Source organism: Fringilla coelebs (assembly GCF_963513975.1).
Source record: "Fringilla coelebs genome assembly, chromosome: 6".
NCBI classification, from domain to species: domain Eukaryota; kingdom Metazoa; phylum Chordata; class Aves; order Passeriformes; family Fringillidae; genus Fringilla; species Fringilla coelebs.
In genome coordinates, this window is record NC_140034.1 from 57,502,869 (window position 1) to 57,523,004 (window position 20,136).

The 20,136-nt window shown below is 44.2% G+C and overlaps 1 protein-coding gene across 1 annotated transcript in view; it reads right to left on the reverse strand.

Annotated features, from left to right (window-relative positions):
* Positions 1-1,316: 1,316 nt before the first annotated feature.
* MPPED2 (metallophosphoesterase domain containing 2) overlaps positions 1,317-20,136 on the reverse strand; it is a 115,136-nt gene continuing 96,316 nt past the window's right edge. Inside the window, exons 5-7 of the mRNA XM_084208012.1 lie at positions 8,892-9,007; positions 6,145-6,258; positions 1,317-2,703 (exon numbers count right to left, since the gene is read on the reverse strand). Coding sequence (XP_084064138.1) covers positions 2,585-2,703; positions 6,145-6,258; positions 8,892-9,007 — 349 coding nt within the window. The 3' untranslated portion in view covers positions 1,317-2,584. The remainder of the gene's footprint in view (positions 2,704-6,144; positions 6,259-8,891; positions 9,008-20,136) is intronic.

Consider the following 20,136-nt stretch of genomic DNA (forward strand, 5'->3'; position numbering starts at 1 on the left):
CTCCTTACGCAGTGACAGCGAGCGGGAGATCAGGGAGACAGAATAAGGCAAGGTGTGCTGCACACATGATTTCTGTGTGCTCTAGGAATTGCTTTTCTTCCAAGGACAGCCATCTCAAAAGCTCTTTGCCAGCAGACAGCTGTGGTTGTCAAAACCAATTTCCTTGGTTTTGTTTTGTTCTGTTCTCACTGCTAGCTGAAAGGAAAAAAAAAAAAGCCCACAAGACATACCCTGCATCTACTCCCAAAAGTAAGGACTAATATTTGGTGACCTTTCTTCCTCTGGCTCAGCTGATAAAATAAGCAGCACTGCAAGCAAAGTGAGGCAGATATCATTAGGGAGTCCATTTCCTAAGGAAACCTGACAAGGAATTCCACATACAGAGCAAGAACTAGATTTGAGAGATACAGCAGCTTCTTCCCCAAAAAAGACTGTGGCACAGCAGCCTTATAAATCTGAAGATTTTGGCCAAGATCTGTGACATGCATGTTGCATCAAAATACAGACAGTGGCCCTCTAAGTCATACTCCGCTGTAAGAGCCTTGGATTTGTTTGTCTATTTTGTCTAATTTTTCTAACCTTTGTATCAAAATAATGTCCAAAGTTACCAATCTGTTAAGGTAAATGGAGGTGCTTTGTCTCTCTCCAGGTGCTGCTGTTACTGAGGATGCAGATTCATGCAAACTGCACCTTATTTTTCTCATGTCTGAAAGCAGGTTTTTGCAGCCATAGCTCCTGGTTTGGAAGAAGACTCTGTTATTATCTATCCACCTGTATGCAGCATCGCCAGCAGCTCCTGCAGGGTTTGTCATCCCACTGCCCTGCCAGTGCTGGATCCTGCTGCAGCCACAAAACTGACAGGAGATCCACGTCAGAACTGATGGATTTCACCTACTGACTATTCCTTTTTTAACCCAGAGCTGGTGAGAGCATGAGACACCTGCAGCTGGGTGCTAATGACCAAGTGAGGCAGCAAAAAGGAAATTGCCTGATCAATTCCTCCTGCTGTCATCTGGAGGAGGGTCCCACAAGGCTTAAACGTGGTCACACAACACCTAAAGACAAAAATCCCTTCTGCCTGAAAGGAATGGGAGAGGGATGGCACAGAAACAGAAGGGAAACTCTGAGTGCTCCACTGATCCAGCTGAAATCTGATGAGTGGGCTGCAATGTAAGTGTGTTGAGGAATAGAAAACTTTTTACTTACCCTTATCACTGCTCCCCAAAATTGTTCATGCCACAAAAAACCCCCACAGAATTCCCCTGAACGACGTATTTAAAAATCTTGCAATTTTATTTGCATATAAAGGCCGCTAGATATAATATCACAATAAATTTAAAGAAACAACTGCTTTTCTAAATTCCATTAACAAGGTAACATAAAACAGAACGAAGCTCAATAGCATTTACAGTGGTGGAACAGAAATAACTATCTGCAACAATATTTTGTGCTAGTGAGATTGCATTTACACACAGTGCAAAATAAGAGAAAGGAAATAAAAAAGACAAGAAGAATATTTAAATATAAAGGACAACTAAGCCTTATTTTATTTAGGCTTGATTGTATCCATTTGACTCTATACATGCCTGAACTAGAACAAAGATTTTACTCGGGCTCTTGGAGGCCTTGAGCACTTGGAAAAATGTGTCACATCCTTCATAATTTAGATGTGCTGTACAGCATAATTTTGCAGATGCTATACTGGCAATATTAAATCCTAGCTTAGTTATAATGCACAAAAAATACATATATATATAAATTCATATTTAAAAGGAGTCCGCATTTACAATTTTTTTTCTTCTTTTTTTTTACTGCATGAAATACCTGCTCTTTGCAGCTTTCACCCCCAGTCTTTTTAAAGCTAAAATAATTTAAAAAAAGAAACAACAGAAGGTAGATATCACATACAGGCTGTGGCTATCAAGATCAGTCTTTGTAAAGCAGGTAGATACAAACAACTGAGAAGTCTATTCTCCCCTTGCTGCATTCTACCATGAATAGAAACAAGTTAAAGTATATGCACACGTGTCAAGAGGTAAATGGACCCCAAAACATTGTTTGTGCTACTAAAAAAATTGATATAAATTGAGATAAAAAGCTAACATTTAAACCTAGGGAGAAAGAAGACACTTTAAAAAAACCCCAACAATAACAAAAGTTGTGCAAATTTGGGTGTATTTAAATGCTGCCTATTTTTTAGCTTATAATATAATATTAAAATAAGGTCTCTCACTTATTAAAAGAAAGCTTGGCTGTCCTTTTGAGAACACTATAACAATTTACAATGGCAAATTTATTGAAAAACAAAATTCATTTTACAAATTCACAATGCTTTATCAATTTAAAATGAATGCTGCATTTCCAAAAAGCACAACCTCTAACTTCTCTTCTTGTTTCTTTTGCACCAGCAATTTACAAATAAAAAAAACAAAACAAAACAAAAAAAGATCCCAAACCCCACCCCAAAACAAACCCCCCCCCCCACGGCTCCCCCAAAATCCCCCCTAGCCCCTATTTTGAAAGAAACATGAATGTAAGTTTTTAATTAGAAAATGGCAGTTTATAGACCTTCCCCAGTAGTGCTTCAGGATCCTTGAGGGGTGGGAAGGTCGAAGATGATGGGAGGGTTGGTGGGCTGGAAGCTGACTGTGCACGTGGAGGCGTTGATGTAGGTGGTGTAGCCATCTGTCATGATCCCATAACCTGTGGGGACAAGGGGACACACTCACTGAGATGCCTCAGGGTTTGGCTTTTCTCTGTTTCACACTCTGTGCTGCTTTAGTGTGTGGGTCTGGGCTTCACAGGAGGGGATGGTGAGCTCTGTGCACAGAGCAGGGAGACAAAACAATTCCTGCTCCAGCTGGGCACCAAGGACAAATGATGCCAATGTCAGCCCCAGAGCACAAACCCCGTGGGCTGCAGAGAGAAAAACAAGCAGGGTGGGACTGCCTGGGCTAAAGCTGGGATGGGACAATGAACTGCAAGGTGCAAATGGAGCAGAACTGATCCCAGGGAGAGAGCCCGGGAGCGCTCGTGCATTTTGGGGCCATTTTGGTTCATCTTGGGTGCAGCCCTGGCTGGGCTCTGGTGCTGCCCAAGGTGGGTCCATGGAGGAGATCCTGGCAATAAATCCCTGCTTTATTCTTTGGCTCTGCCCAGCCTCTGCTCCAGGGCAGCCTGCACAAGGCATCAACTGCCAGGGACACACAGAGCACCCCAAGGCTGCTAGGGCATCCCTGCTGTGCAATAAAACCAAACTGACCCCTTCAAATTGACACCAGCCCCTCCTGGTACCTCTGCCATAAAGGCTCGACTGAAAAAAACCCAGTGGGCTGTGTTTGAGATAAGAACAGGTGCTTTTGGTTCATGCACAAACCTTTTTTCACCCCTGGAAAATCCTCTGTTGCAACGGGGTGTGGCAGAAACACAAACCACACATGTTCTTTTCCTAATTACTTAATTAGTGAGTTATAGCTTGCATGCCGGTCAGAAGAAAAAGACCATTCAGAAGCAAAAGATTTTGAAGTAACTTCAATTTAGCCTCAACACCCCCTCTCCTGAACTCTGTCACCTCCCCTGTGCTGGCCCTTATCTCCCAGTTCCTCATCCCAGCACTGCTCAGCTGCTGCTCACACTGCCTTGATGCCTTGTGCAGGCTGCCCTGGAGCAGAGGCTGGGCAGAGCCAAAGAATAAAGCAGGGATTTGTTCCCAGGATCTCCTCCATGGACCCACCTTGGGCAGCACCAGAGCCCAGCCAGGGCTGCACCCAAGATGACCCAAAATGGCCCCAAAATGCACGAGCGCTCCCGGGCTCTCTCCCTGGGATCAGTTCTGCTCCATTTGCACCTTGCAGTTCATTGTCCCATCCCAGCTTTAGCCCAGGCAGTCCCACCCTGCTTGTTTTTCTCTCTGCAGCCCACGGGGTTTGTGCTCTGGGGCTGACATTGGCATCATTTGTCCTTGGTGCCCAGCTGGAGCAGGAATTGTTTTGTCTCCCTGCTCTGTGCACAGAGCTCACCATCCCCTCGTGTGGAGCTCAGACCCACACACTAAAGCAGCACAGAGTGTGAAACAGAGAAAAGCTGAACCCTGAGGCATCAGCTTCTGAGACCTCAGGAGCTCCTCAGCAGGTAAAACACACACACATGCACATCCCCAGGCTGCCCAAGGAAGCTGTGTCTGCCCCATCCCCAGAGTGTTCAAAGCCACCCTGGACAGGGCACAGAGCAACCTGGGATAATGGAAAGCATCCCTGTCCATGGCAGAGGGCTTGGAATGAGATGATCCCTAAAGTCCCTTCCAATCCAAACCATTCTATGGCTCCATTATTTAATTTATGTATGAGTTTCAAAAGAATTTTATAAAAGCGTTTGTGTTTTCAGCTGACATCCACAAAAAGCTAACAAAGGAGCCTGAAAACACCCAGGAAGTATTTGGCCCAAATGCACTTTAAAAAAAAAAAATAATTGAAAAATAAACTCCTGAGTTTCATGAAGGAAGAAAGCTTCCCATTGCAAACCCACAGAGGAAAAAGGTTTTTTTTCTTTTAAACCATTATGATAGAGTACAGATCACTGCTGTCTGAAAGCTAAGATAAATACAGCTACCCACAGTGCCTATCAGAAAGAATAATCACTTCAGAATTGCTTCCCTGTCCACCTGTATCACTTTATTTATTTAGACTGGCAATTTTGATTTAGATCATCTCATGGTGGGAAAAACCTTGTTTCTGGTTGTTTTGCTTATCAACCAGGGGAAAAAAATCTGCATCACCAAAATGTGTGTATGGCCTCTGTTGGTTCAAGGGAATGTGGTGCATTTTCATCCCAGCTGAGGTTAGATAAAAATTAATTGCACCCTGAGATAATGCTCTTAACACTTTGCTATTTCTTCCTGTACTGAAACAAGCCATTCTTATGTCTTCTGTGCAAGTCCTAGGAATTATTTTTGATTTTTTGCTGGTATTTTTACAAGAATTTATTTGAATGCTCATTTTTAATATGTCCTGCCACCTTTCCCAGGAGATTTAAAAGTGGTGCTTTCTCCTAATGATGGTCCTGTACATTCAGACACCCTCCTCTTCCACCCCTAGCACTGTTGCAACCACAAGTTTCACCATCCAAATTTACAATTTACGCATTTTAGCTGGGAGTCTTGCCATATTCATTTATTTTTAATATTTGTACAAAATACCCAATCTTTTTAATGGGTGCATTAAAGGACTGTTATTTATGCCTCTATGCAGAGGGTCATGTCAGTATTTACAGATGCCAGGCATGGAAATCATTGTGTGAAGTCACAAGGGCTTCAGAAAAACCAACACCACTGGCAGAGAGAGCTGTCCTCTTTTTATTTTGCTTTTATGAACTCCTGAAATCTTTAGGCCCACGGAGAACCTAGTTAGAGACAATGGAGAAACCTCCAGGGGGAGAATATAAAACATTTAATGTGTAATTTTGAGTTCTGGGGTCATGAAGTCTTACACTCTCTCTCTCAGGCAGAACTCCTGGTGTTTGTCTCTCAGCCACATGAAAGCCACAAAATTGTATTAAATATTTAAGTATCTCCAGAATGTATTTAATCTCTCGGTGCCACAAACTGAGCCGGCTGTTTCTGAAGCTGACACAGCGCTCACACTGCCTGTGCTGGCAACCACAGAGGGGGAATATCTCCCCTAAAACATGAGACTGATCACTTCACATGCCCTCCTTTCTGCTTCCCCTCCTGCCCTGAGGGAGGTGAGCAGAGGCAGCAACTTGTCTGCACATTTCCTTTTTTCTCCTCTAGCATCTTTCTTAGCTCCTGTGCTCAGAGTCATGGGGATAATTTTCATTTTGGCTCACAAGTGTGGGGAATCTCATCTGTTTCTCCAACTAAGTTTGTCAAAACTTGAATTGCTTTCAAATAACCTGCACGGAACAACCTTTGCAGCACAGAGAAAGACGTAGGTGGCTAAATGTAGCACGCGTTCCTGAAAGAGTCTGCTTTAATTCTGGAATAAATTCACAAAGTGCCACGCAGGCAATCACTTCCCTGAGCTCCCTCCCTTCCTTTAATCCAACCTGCCCTTCCCCTCTGCAACACCCCATCGAAATGTGCCTCTGGAAATGTGGGATGGAGCAGGGGACAGCTCTGCTCCTTACCTTCGTGGATGCCACCAAAGACGTGCAGTTTGGGCCTGACTCTCCTCTGCACCGTGTTCAGCAGCTCCACACAGCCCACTCTCTGCAGCTCCTTGGGAACCCAGTCTCGAAAACCTGGAGGCAGAAAGCAATCAGGGCTGCTCATTTCCCCTGTTCAGGTGAGGTTTCACGCAGCCTTTCAGGAAGTCATCATTCACACTGGGTTTATTCCATTATCTCCACTCATAACCTCTCCATTAGAGCACACAATGGCTTTTAAGAAATGTTTTTCACTGTCACTTTATCTTCCTTAAGATTCCTCCCTCCATCTGCATTAATATTTTTCCTGGATGTGATTTGGTTTTTTTTTTTGAACTATAGGTTTCTTCCACCTTGAAGCCCTGGGCACTGCTGCAAGTTTTTCCTGGCACTGCTGCAGATTTTTCTTCCCTTTCCCCTGGCTCTGACAGCAGTCAGCTCTGTGGTTACTCCAGAAATGAAGCAGCTCAGGAAGATGAGCTGAGCCACCCAATCCCAAAGATTTAAAACACAGACTCCCACAGCTTCTGGAGGAGTGAGGTCTGCAGGCATCAGGCCACTTCTGAGCCCTCATCACCGCGCCAAAATTGCAGAGCAGCTCCCAACAAGCCACTGCTAATTGACCACGCTGCCACTTGGCCTTCTGGACAGCTCAGGAAATGTGAAAAGCTGCCCTCAGTCCCTGCAGGAGCTGCTGCCTGCAGTGGTGTGGAAAACATCAGCAGGACAAGGGAATGAGGAGCGAGGAAAGGGAAGTCAGGAGCCACGTCCAGCTGTAGCACCATTCACTGACTTTGGTAAAAACATCTGGGACATGAACTTGGCTAAATTTCAGAGTGGCCAAAGAGTCCAGTTACAGCTCTACCTCCCTTAATATTAATAAGGAAGCACTTATTTAAAAACCAGTATTTTATCAGTGTTACCATGCAGGCTGAGACCTAGAGCCCCTCGTTTTAGGGACAGCACTGACACCTAATCTGTGCCTGCAGCCAAGACACAGTGCCAACCTTTTGAAACTGAGCTTCATGATCTCCTTCAAACACCAAATTTAAGCAGGCTCATTCAATGACAGCACTCACTGGTGTCTGCAGCATGGCAGTATTTCTGTATGAACCCAGTGCAGAGCAGGTGGATGAGCAAGCCATATAAAACAGCACCCATGAAACATTATAAACACACTTGGGAGTTGTTTTCTTTTTTTTTTTATGCTTCTTTGGGAAAATGAAGTGATTAAGAGAGTGCTGGTTTGCAGCGCTCTGGCAGCTCCAGCAGGGTTAAAGGGAATTTGCTGATCTTCTTCCAACATTCACTAAGTAGCATTAAAAAACTAAGCAGAATATAAAAGGAGCAGTAAGTACATTGGTCAAAAACTTTTTCTGGACTTTTCTTTTTTTTCCCTTAGCTTGGATTGCTGACTCTTGAATTAATTGTGGTAAAAAACCATAAACATGCATTAATTCCTGACTCCACAGTCACCAAGAAGCTCTAAAAGAACACTGAGCCAGCCTGGAAGCACTTACAATGCTGGTTTATTTTACTGAAATGCCCCATGCAATTCTGAGCAGATTTTACATATTCACTACCACAAATGTAGTCAGTGACTGTGATTTGGCCACTTCCTGTGATTGTGTGACCCCTTGGGTTGCAAGAACTTCCTAAAACCTTGGGAAAAACCCTAAAACCCTGGGAAAAACCCTAAAACCCAGGCAAAAATCACTCTTCTCACAGTAAGGGCAACAAAGACGCTGCCACACGTCCTGATAAGTGACATTTCTGAGAGGCTCAGGTGCTGCAAACTCAGCTGGGACTGTGAAGCCACAGTCCCAGGCTGCCTGCCACGTGTGTCTGGAGGAAAGGCAGTGAAAAATTCATTATTTCACCTGGTGGGGGGGAGACAGGAGAGTGGGACTTCCCAAAAAGGGTTTAGTGAGGGCTCCAAGGATTTCAGAGACACCAAAAGTGAGCACTGCTGGGTGAGTGTCCTGGGGTCCTCCTGGGACTAGCAGAGCTCAGTTTAAATCTTAAAACCGAGCTCAGCGAATGACTCACACTGACAAGACAAGCAAAACTCAACTAAATGAGAAACTTTAGTTACCTAATGAAGAAACAAATTATGCATTCAGAGGCTGGTGCTCACCTGTCATTAGATCAAGTTAGGAACAATTATCTAAGAACATAATTTTATTCCTTCACAAATTTTTTTTATAAGCCAATTAATACCTTTAAAACTATTCTTACATATTCTAAGTTTACAAGGATGTTATCAAGGAGAATATGTGACTGCACAGTTCCAAACTCTTGACTGCTACTCTCAAACCTTAAATGACACGACACTGTAGTGAGAAAAGGTTTCAGAAGTTTTAGTCAATCTCTAAAAAGTCATAAGGGATTGAAAGCTGGTTGTCAGATGAATACTACTCTTAAATAAAATGTCATACCATAATGGTTATGGTGTCAGATATTTGATCTTCCCTAGCTTGCCTTTAATAAAAAAATCCAAGTTTTTTTTTTTATGGAAACTCAACAGATCAGCTAAGCCTAATCATAATTTCCCACTTCTTTCAGCAAGTTTTTGAATCCACAGTTTTCAGCACGTTTTTCAATCCACAGTTTTTGCTCTGGGTGCAATTACACTCTATCTTACAGCATTATCAAATTTGCTCCCTCTGAAAGTAAAATTCTCATGGCAAAAAAAAAAAAAAGTCACAGAGAACTTTTGTTTCACTTACCAAGGGGAGGTCCATGTGTCATTAGTATATCAATTCCCTCAGGAATAAGGTTCCACTTGTCTAGCAAAGACTGACCTCTGGGTAGATTAAAGCCCCATCCATTAAACCATGGTGTCCTTTGGGGAAAACAAGACAAACTGCATCAGTGTAAAATAAAACATCTCTTCCCTTCTCCCTTTTTTTTTTCTGAATTAAAACAATTTGTGTGCTTCAGAGATCACCTGCAGACAGCCTTTCTTGAAGGGGATGCCTCTAACACACACTGATTTAAATACATCCATATGATAAAATGTACATTTGAATTTAGCTTAATTTACTCACTAGAGAGAAAGGGACAAACACTGAAATAACAAAGTCTAAATCTCAAGCTTTTTACCAACGTTTGGGAATGCTCAAACATAAGAACTCCTTCCCTATGCTAACTGCCAAAACAAGCCAAACATTTTTTGGAGGCAAAAATCAGTTTCTGGCAGCACAGGGCAGCAGCAGCAGCAGTTCAACAAGGGGCTGGATGGGGCAGCACCCCCTGTGCCACTGTGGCATCCCACTAAACTCAACCTTGCTCCTTTCAGCACTTTTATTACCACAGCACTGTCACAAAACTGGGGTTTGAGCCTCTGAGCCTCCTAGGGATACAGGAAAAACATCATAAAAATAATAAAAGAAAACAAAAATAATGAAAGAAATAAACATTCCCACAATGTTTAGCCTTACGGTGGCTTTTTAAAGGCATGGTATAATTTAAAATTCATTTTGTATTTCTCAAGGAAAACTGACAACCTCAGTGTTCTCCAGGAGAGCACAGAGCTGTTCTGAGACACTTCATCCACCAACCCAAGCATGTAGCAATGAAAAGCACATTTTCTAGTAGCTTTTTAACACAGAACTTTTTCAACAGGTAATTTTGATACAGGTCTGTCACGACAGAGCCTTTCCCTATCAAACAAGTACACAATTGCTCTGATGAAATACAGGACTATTTAGATTTGTTACCAATAACCTTCCTTAGCCTTGTGCTAATTCTAAGAGTTTCCATCTGTGTGTGTGTTTCCTAGAGCTCAGGCAACATTTTTACTTTGATTTCTAGCTAGGATTCTCCTGCCCTAGCCCTGGTCATGTTTCTGAAAGTTCTAGGTAGGATTCTCCTGTCCTAGCCCTGGTCATGTTTCTGAAAGTTCTAGGTAGGATTCTCCTGTCCTAGCCCATATTTCTGAAAGTTCAGGCTACTCCTGAAGTCTTCTGTGTGCTGCAGTTCTGAAAACAGAAAACAAAAACTGGGGGCAAAGAACAACCCCAAATCAACCTTGAAAATACCCATACCTGTTAAAACAGAGATCATTCGAGTCCTGTGTAATTTCATTATGTGATCTGCCTCCCCATCCCTCTAAATTATTCATTTTTCCAGCCTCAAATATGCATTTGGGTGGGAATGTCCTGCTGAGATGACATCTCTTAATTTTTAATTTTTTTTTTATAATGAAAGCGTTTTGTTTTGCTGAGACACCAATTTGAGCAATGAGGACCATACCCAGCTCTGTGGATGATCCACATTCCTGACAACTGGCAGTATGGAAAACCAGCAGGCACTGCTAATATAGGGGCAGGGAGGTCACTGGTGCCTTTGTGACAAATAATAGACATATCCCATGTAGTCCTGCTGCATAATGCTCATACTACACACACACAGGAACTCATTCAGGCTAGCAGACTTCCTGAATGAACACTGACAAAAGATAGGAAAATCAGATGTTAGCCAAACATTTCGTGTGAGCTGGGGGATCCTCAGCCACAGGAGAGGCTTCACCTCTCACAGCTGCCTTGTTCTGCACCCACCAAAACGCCCCAAAGCCCTCCTGTGTTTAAAGCAAGGTCCCACTGAGGTTTGTGTGCAGCTGCATGGAAACTGAAGGCTGTGTCTTGGCTTTGGCTAAACCACAAGAATTTCTGCTTGCCTGAAACACCTATCTAAGTTCCCCTTCCTCTGACATTCCTGGATTTTAACCTGGGGAGATTATTGTAACCTTCAGGGCTGCAGGCAGAAGTTAAAATATGGTTTGGCTAAACATTCAGCTGCCTAAAACAAACAAACACACAGAGCTGGGGTCAAACTTTTCACTGTCAATTAATGATTCTTTCCCCACTTGCATTTCTCCTGCAGATAAGACTGTAGTTATTACAACATAGTTAAAGCTGAAATGTGAAACCACATCTGTGATTTCTCTGGAGCTCTTTGGAGACCACGACCACAGGAAAAAAAAAAAAAACCTGGATTTGTCTGCAGGATTTTTATTTTATTTTCTTCTGAAGCACCGTGGAAAGAGGAGGAGGGGAACCTGAGCTCAGATATATTCCTCATTCACCAGCCTCTGTAATTATCTGTGACTAACAGGCGCCACATGGGAAGAAAACTTTTGAGAAACCTTCCTCATTATGCACAAAAAAAGATGGTCAAGTACTTATTTAATATACTAAAGATTTTTATACAAAAGGGGTAAATCAAAGAGAAGAGCAGGCACGACTGAAGAACACCTGGATTACAGATTGAGGCTTCAGGCATTTCAAACATGAAGCAGCGCATAATTCCTGGCAGCGCTGCAGGCTGGCCAGGCAAACTGAGGGTCCCTGTTTTGGAGGGGGTTCAGGCCTTGCCAGAAAGCCAAGGATGTGCTCAGAACAGCACCAAGAGGCCAAAGAGCTGCGTGCCACAGGCTCAGGGAGCACGGGGAAGGCGAGGTGCTGTTTGCTGCGCCGCAGTGAGCACGGGATGGGGTCGGAGTGGTCCCCCCAGCACACTCCAAATACCTGCAGGAAACACAAAGCCTGCTCTGGGGATCACAGAGAGACATTTTACTGCTGCCAGTGCCTTTTTTTGCACCCACAAGAGTCAAACAGAGCCACTCTCGATGCCTAAATAACTTAGGAGAGAAGAATTGTGCACAGAGTTAGGTGTTTCTGCAATGCATTCTCAAGCTGGTTACTTACTGTGAGAAACCACTTCCTGTCTGGGAAGAAATGCAGATGATGAACCCTGCCATGGTTTAACCCCACAGCCCTTTTCCTTGCCTCCCGTGGGGTGGGAGAGAGAATCAGAGGGGTAAAAGCACACGCAGCCACTCGTGGCAATTACAATCAGGCACAAGCAGGCAATAAAGCCTACTTAGTCATTAGCAGCAATATTTCACATCTGACCTAATTTTTCTTTCCTATGGATCTCTGAGTTAAATATTTCAGCTAATTCCTAAAACTTCATTTTTAAATGTACATTTTTTTAATGTACTCTTAAAGTACATTAAATGTACATTAAAATCTTTAAAGCACAGCTGGCGACAATGGGAAGTTGTGGAATTTAATAAAAGAATTCAAGTTTTTCTATGGATAATATGATGCTGAACAATGCCACGAGGGAGGCGTGGATGGCAAACCCGCAGGGACGGCTAATGAGAGATTACAAATGATTTTGTCATTTTAGGTTCGATGGAGCAGAACACATCCTCACAGCCCATGTGCAGAGGAGCCTAATTGAGGCTCTGCTGCTCAGAACCACAGCTCACAGCTTCCCCCACGTGCAGGAAACCCCCGCAGGAACTGCTGCTCCCCAAGAGCTCACCTGACAGCTCAGCCCTCCCTGGCTGCAGAGCTTCTCCATCACTCCAGAGAGGAGCTGTGCTGGCACCAGCTGTGGCACAGGGAACGTCCTCAAGAGGGGCAGACACCTGGCCCACCCCTGCTCTCCTCAGCTCCTCCTTCCTGCACTGGAATCCCCACAGATCCCCCTCCACCTGGCCCTCTGGAAGCTGCCTTTTCTGCAATTCAAAGGGGCAGGCTGCAAATTATCTTCACACCTGGCGCTGCAAGAGATGCAGACGCTGCTGGACGTCGTGGCAGGAGGGAGGGAATGCTCAGCTTCCCAACAGGACTCGTCCTCCTTTTAATTTTTAATTTGTTTCTTAACAAATTAAGAAATTTTTCCAGGGGCACTGGGAGAAGCCCTGGACAGGACACACAAATCCATCTGCTCTCAGCAGCAGGGAGCTGCAGCTCCAGCAGGTGACCAGATCTCCCTTCTCCCAGGCAAGCACTGTACAGCTTTATTATTTTACTAAGACATTAAAAACCACCCAAAACAAACCTGCAACAAAAGCATGGAGCGTGATTTCATGACACCACAACTGCTCCTTGGTGCATTCACCTCAGAGGCAACACCACCACATGAGGAAAGGGGACACAAAGCCACAGCCAAAGGTCACCCAGGTAGCACAGAAATGTCAACTGCTTCTGCAGCTTCAAAGCTTTTGAAGGGTGGCAACTCCTACAACCCACTTTCATCTCTTCTCTGACTCGTGAATTTAATTACCTGATCCTCAGAGCTCAACAACTCAAAAGGTAAATGTACAGTGAGACCTTCTAGATTCACATTTTCCTCTTAACTCTGCCAGTAAATCCATTTATTTCAATAGTTACTTCTAAACAGGATTAGAAAAATGAATTATCTCATAGGTCTTTAATCCCACGTATTCATTCATTTTTAAGGATACACAGTCTTTTAGGAAAGCTTCAATTTTATCTTTAATCCAATGAGTAAAGTGCACAGGAGGCAAAAATCTCATTCTGTCTCCTTGCACAGGATAACAGCTGAGGGAGCATCTAAAAGGCATCCCAGTGGGAAGCACTTCCACACCACCAATAACCATACTGAAATGTTCTCTATTTTTATCAGCACTTGGCGGGAGCACACAGCCCTGGCTCATGAGGGAGGGAGGCAGCTCCAGCAGCAGAACAGAACTGGTGGCACAGGACAGGGATGTGCAGGGATGTGAAGGAGAAGGAGGAGAAGAAAAAGAAGAAGGAGAAGAAGGAGAAGAAGGAGAGGAAGGAGAAGAAGGAGAAGGAGAAGAAGAAGGAGAAGAAGGAGAAGGAGAAGAGGGTTTCAGTGCTCTCCTGGCCCCGAGGGCACACACACAGGGTTTGCCAGGGCCAGCAGCCCACAGTGTCCCATGGGAATGCACACACAGGGACAGGGACAAGGGCAGGAGGGGAGAGCCTGGGGCATCATCCAGACAAAACACTGAGCAGGGCAAGTGCACAATGCATTTGAAGCCTCAGGTTTTGGCTTTTATATTTTCACATTCTGTGCTGCTTTGGTGTGTGGGTCTGGGCTTCACACCAGGGGATGGTGAGCTCTGTGCACAGAGCAGGGAGACAAAACAATTCCTGCTCCAGTTGGGCACCAAGGACAAATGATGCCAAAGTCAGCCCCAGAGCACAAACCCCGTGGGCTGCAGAGAGAAAAACAAGCAGGGTGGGACTGCCTGGACTAAAGCTGGGATGGGACAATGAACTGCAAGGTGCAAATGGAGCAGAACTGATCCCAGGGAGAGAGCCCGGGAGCGCTGGTGCATTTTGGGGCCATTTTGGGTCATCTTGGGTGCAGCCCTGGCTGGGCTCTGGTGCTGCCCAAGGTGGGTCCATGGAGGAGATCCTGGGAATAAATCCCTGCTTCATTCTTTGGCTCTGCCCAGCCTCTGCTCCAGGGCAGCCAGCACAAAGCCTCACACTGAGGAAGCACATTTTACAGCAGCTTCTGTAAAGCCACTGAAACCTGCCTTCAGCGCCACTAAAGTGCTTTTTTGGGTGAAGCTCCTTTTTATAGTAAAGATTCAAATGCTTTTTCATAATGTAACAACCAGCAGGAAATGGTAAAGGCCAAATTGTTTCCTAAATGTGCTCGTTATATGCAGGGCTGTGACATGGGTGAGAGGCACAGCCTGGGGGCTCCAGCTGAATGCCATTCTCACCAGCACTCACCTGCTGTGCCTCAGTGTCCCATTTAGAAAGTGAGAACAATAACACAGAGCAGGAAGGAGCTCTGGTTCCTTGGGATTTTGCTTACCCTGCATCTTTAAACGGCTGAAGCTCTCACAGAAGAGAATCATCAGTGCTGCAGTTATGTTAGCCATGTACCTTCTTATTACCAGCCTGCACTTCACTCAGGAAGTCTCTAAAACATAGTTCAGCTATTTTCACAAGGTCAGAAAAACCTGAAACCTCAACAACCTGCTGTTTGTTTTGATTGGTTCTGCTTTGCAGCTTTTTCTCTCTCTCACTTACAGTCTCTAACCTCTGAGTGCTGGTTATCTAACTGGCAAAGCTTTTGAGAAGCAGGACCCCCCATCCTGCACTGAGTTTGGAGGGAAGGAGCCCTGCAGTGCCTTTTCCCAGGGGAGCAAGGAATGAGAAGCTGCAGGACCCCCTCAGCAGCCAGCATGACCTGGCATACTCCTTGCAGCAAGCCATTCTCAATTTCTGACTGCACCAACTGGCCAGCGCAGGTTTGAGTTTAAAATCCCGTCAGACACAGATTCAGGCCTGGACCTGTGAGAGCTGTGGAAAATCCAGGACCTTCACTGATGCCATACATGGTGTTCCATGGATGTGCTGATGTGGACCAGGTTATCACATCAGAGCCATCCATGCAGCTGCAAAATGGCACGGGGAAAGAATTCCCTCCTGCATCTTCCCTCTCTCAGTGTCTGCACATCTCTGCCTCCCGGCTGCTCCAGCTGTTATGGACAGGTAACCCAGCTCTGGTCCCCAAATCTACAGCCAAATCTTCTACCTCTGTGGATACCTTTCACTTATTTCTCCTCTCTGATGGTCCACACCAGCACTGACATCTCCTACCCTATGTCTGCAATGGTTAGTGACCCTTTTTGCCAAGGATTGTCCATTCGGTTCACGTTTCATGTTAAAAATACCAGAACACCGCAGTTTTTATGAAAACTCATCTGGGGTGAAGATGTGTTTTAGTAAAAAGAAAAAAAAAATTGAGTTAAGAAACAAATAAAAATACACCAGGGTTTAAGAGACTTGAGAGCAAAGGAGCAGGCAGGCAGGAGGTTGGAAGCCCAGAAATGTCACAGAGACACTGAGGACAGCAGGACACAGAGCACAGCAGTAAAGAACACAACGAGGCAGAGCAGTGGACACCACCACTGGAAAGGAGAGGAAGGGAGTAGGAGAATTTCTCAAGTTTATGATCCAGGCAACCTTTGTTTCAGTATCCAAATTGAAATTTCCTCCAAACCTTCTGGGGCTTCCCAATCCCTAACTGTACTGCAATTATTTTATTTAGGGCTTTACTTAATGAGATCTGGGAGATATTTTAATATCCCCCCCAAAAAAATGAAAATAATTCAAACTTGACTCAAGGGCTAATTTCACTCTACTTTTAAAAAGCACAGAATTACAGAGGCCCATGAACAGAAGCAGGTACCAGACCTTACACATCTGCTCTGTAGAGTTGGGGCTGGCTGGAAGGATAGATCTGGCTTAAGTTAGGACCAGACTGAAATGGATCCAGACATTAGGCACAGTGGTGCTGCAGTGTGGCAGCAGCTCAGACCTACAGAGTGCACTCTGGACTGACTTTTGGAACTGCTTCTCATCCTGCAGTGAGCCCTTTGACTCCTTCCATCCCACACTGCATCCCAGCGCAGGGCACACGTGCCCTTGAATCATCAAAGGATGCTGCAGCATGGAAAAGAACTTAAATGAGTCAAGTTCTTATGGCAAAAGTTTGTGGTCTTTGTAAAAACACAGAGAACCTTCAAATATCTGTCCAGAAAAAGGAGCTCTCTGGTCCTGAAGCTCACCACAACAGAAATCAAATGTCTGCTCCCAGGGACATGCCAAGGGAAAGAGGAAACAAAAGAAAAAAAAACCAAACCAGCTGTCTAAAATTTTGGTTCAGTTTTGCTCAGCAACTGTGCATGTTTGAGAATGATGCTTGGATGCTTGATTTCTCAGAGTAAGCGTGATCGTAGCGTGCTATTGTACCACATCTTAAATTAATTTCCCACATTCCTCTTATTATCTGTGCAGGAAATGTAAATTGACAGAGCTTCCACCCCAGGTCGGTCTGGGAGAGGCTTTTACCAGCAGCCCTGCTTCTGTGATGACAACACACATTAAAGTAGAGCAAAAAAAAAAAAGAAAAGTAAAGAGCTCTCCCCCAGCACACACTGAATAGTGCATGTCTTCAACCCACTGGGGTAGTCTGTGTGCTTGACATGTAAAACAGCAAAACCTGAACAGGCCTAATTACATCCAGTAGTTGAATATTTTATATACTTGTAAAAGCAGCATTTGGAAAATATTAACAGAAACACGTTGGCCTTTAAAACAAATAAGCTGCATTTCAGTGAATTGTGAAAGAAATGTTGCCAGATGTAAGTTGGTGTAACAAATAAAACACTCCCAAGTAGTTATGTCAACCTGCCCTATTAGTGAAATTGGTTCTTGCTCCTAAGAAACAACCTCTAGATGTTTAATTATTTGGAATGCTCCTTAAAACAGAATTTTTTAGCATTGATAAAATCTCTGTAGTTCCTCCAGAAGGCTCTGAGGGTCAGCAGATGTGACAGCTTGTTCATTAATTAGTGCCACAGACCAGACAAATTCCAGACACATATTTTTACGTAGTGTTTCAGCACCTTTTTATATGTTTATACCTGCAGCCTGTGCTGCTCCTAATGCACACAACACTTAATGACACCTACAGGTCTTTTTTATACTGAGGAGCCCTACCACATAACATCACAAAGAAAAAGGTTTGGGTCTGGTTGTCTCAGTTGCCTGTGCTTTTCCCATTCTAATTCCCAGAGTTACCAAACCACTTTGGTGTTTCTGAAAAAATACATAAACCAGAACCAGGCCAAAGGAACACCAGAAGCACAAACCTACATCACAGTCACAAGAACTTGGAAGGCTTTCAAAAACTTTCAGGTGCTTTACAAGCAGTAAATAATTCAGGCTCAGAACAGTATAGACCTCTGAACCAGCTTGGTTAACCCAAGAATCAATTTGCCAGAACACATGCCTAAGTAACTTGCACAAAGTCAATCAGACAGCAGACACAGAATTCTGCCCTCCATGGTTTCCACCGTTACTCTTTACCAATAACTTTACCAATAATTATAAGAATAATAATCATTCTTAGCTTCTCTGATGACCTAAAATAAGACTCTGAGATTGCTTATTGCCAGATGGTGCTGTTTATCTATAAATACCACCTCTATTTTCATTTATGTTTTGCTCCACATGCTGGCCAGCATTCCTCAATAAGAAACTGAAACTTTCCAGAATGCCTGCTAGGAAAACCAAACGAGGCTCACATGCATTAAGTCCTCCAAACACAGCCCACAATATTTAATTGTAGGAATTGTAACGTAATCTTCTAAATATTTACAGAAAAGAATGGAAACACTTAAGTTATAATTAGGTCACAGGATACTCCCAGCATTTCTTGTTTGTCTGAGGTCCGTGCTACCTTCCGCTCCAGCTTATTCTTGATGTAAAGTCTCCTAGCCTCACGAACCAGATGAAAACCGAGTTCCCAGTGTCACAGTACGTGCTTAGTTGGCATTTAGGTACAGGACAAAATGCCATGGCTTGGTCTTAAGCCCTCATTTACTGGTTTACTGTTCAATTGTAAGTTTTTATGTGAAAGCCATAGAGGCTGGTTCATTTTCTTCATGTATTACAGACCTTGCTTCATGCAGGAATTTAACACCTGGCATACTCAAAATTCCACCTTTGCTGAAGTCTGCAGGAAGGGAAAGTTAAAGCTCCTGTCCAGTCTTCATCAAAAACCACTGCTACCTTTTCTGCCAAATTCTGCCTCCCAACAAACTCCCTCTGCAAAGCCACCTGGGGAAAGGAACGATCATGGATCTCAAAATGCACATCACACCTCCTTCCCAGCCCAGGATGCCTCAGCTGCAAGCAAAGTCCACACAAACAGAAAATCCCACCCCTGATGTGTACCTGGTGCATACAACATGGGCACTTGTGCGTGGACATATTTATGTATATGTATAATATAAATAAACATTCATTCCCTGCTGCTCTGCTTGTGTCAGGGAAACTGAAAAACAGCTTGCAGAAATAGCTCAGTGCCCTCCCAAACCAATGAGAGCTCCGAGTGCTGCAGCACTCAAGCATGGCCACAGGAATGTGAGCAAACATCTCCAGGTTATTACCTGGAGGAGCTGTCCCATGTAGGAGCCAGTTCAGCAAATCAATTAAAATAATGCAGTTACTTGATCAACAGATGAACACAAAGGGAGAGATACAACAGGGAAAAACATAAGGGTCATAAAGGAAAAGCGGCTGAAAAGACTGGAGAGAGCATTCAGCATCACAGAGGCAAACAGAGAAGTATTTTAATTAAAAAGGATCTGTTTAAGCAATGGGTTGCCTTTTTGTTGCCTTAAAGATTAAACAAGAAACTGTGATGCCAGTTGGGTCATTCACACCACATTTCATTTTAAGGCCCCCACCTTGGTGTTGTCCTTCCAACAAGGTCTGTGGGAGATGGGGATTACCACAGCCTGAAGGAGAGTTAATTTGACTCTTCTGGTGAAAAAACCCTAACAATAATATAACAATATTTCTAATAACAGAATCATTAGAAACCAACGTTGCAGAACTTTTGCATCTGTGTCAGTTACTTGATCAACAAAACATTATTAATGTTTGACCAAGATGTGACCCCCACATCTCTCTGAGGCCACACCTAACTCCCCTCAAGAGTGTCAGTGGAAAATTATTGAGTGGGAGCAAACAGCAGAACAAGGATGCAGGGAAGATGCCTTTCTCAGTGGCCACCAGCCAAAATTCCAGATTTTATGAGAAGCCTGAGGTGCCTCCTAGAGGATTGCACTGTGCTTCCAGAGGCTGATGAAACTGCTCCTCCTGGAGCCATGAAGCAGCAGCTCCAGCCAGAGGCACTAGGCAGTGGGCAAGGACTGCTGCTCCTGGTGCTACAGTCTACAGAATGGTTTGGGCTGGAAGGGACCTTCAAACCTAGCTAGTTGCAGCTCTCTGCCATGGGCAATATTACAAATATTGTCCTATTATTAGTAGTTTTTTCAGCAGATTCAAATGAACTTTCCTTCAGTCTGTGGTAATCCCCATCTCCCAAAAACCTTGTTGGAAGTGATGCCTCAGGTTTTAGCTTTTCTCTGTTTCACATTCTGTGCTGCTTTAGTGTGTGGGTCTGAGCTCCACACGAGGGGATGGTGAGCTCTGTGCACAGAGCAGGGAGACAAAACAATTCCTGCTCCAGCTGGGCACCAAGGACAAATGATGCCAATGTCAGCCCCAGAGCACAAACCCCGTGGGCTGCAGAGAGAAAAACAAGCAGGGTGGGACTGCCTGGGCTAAAGCTGGGATGGGACAATGA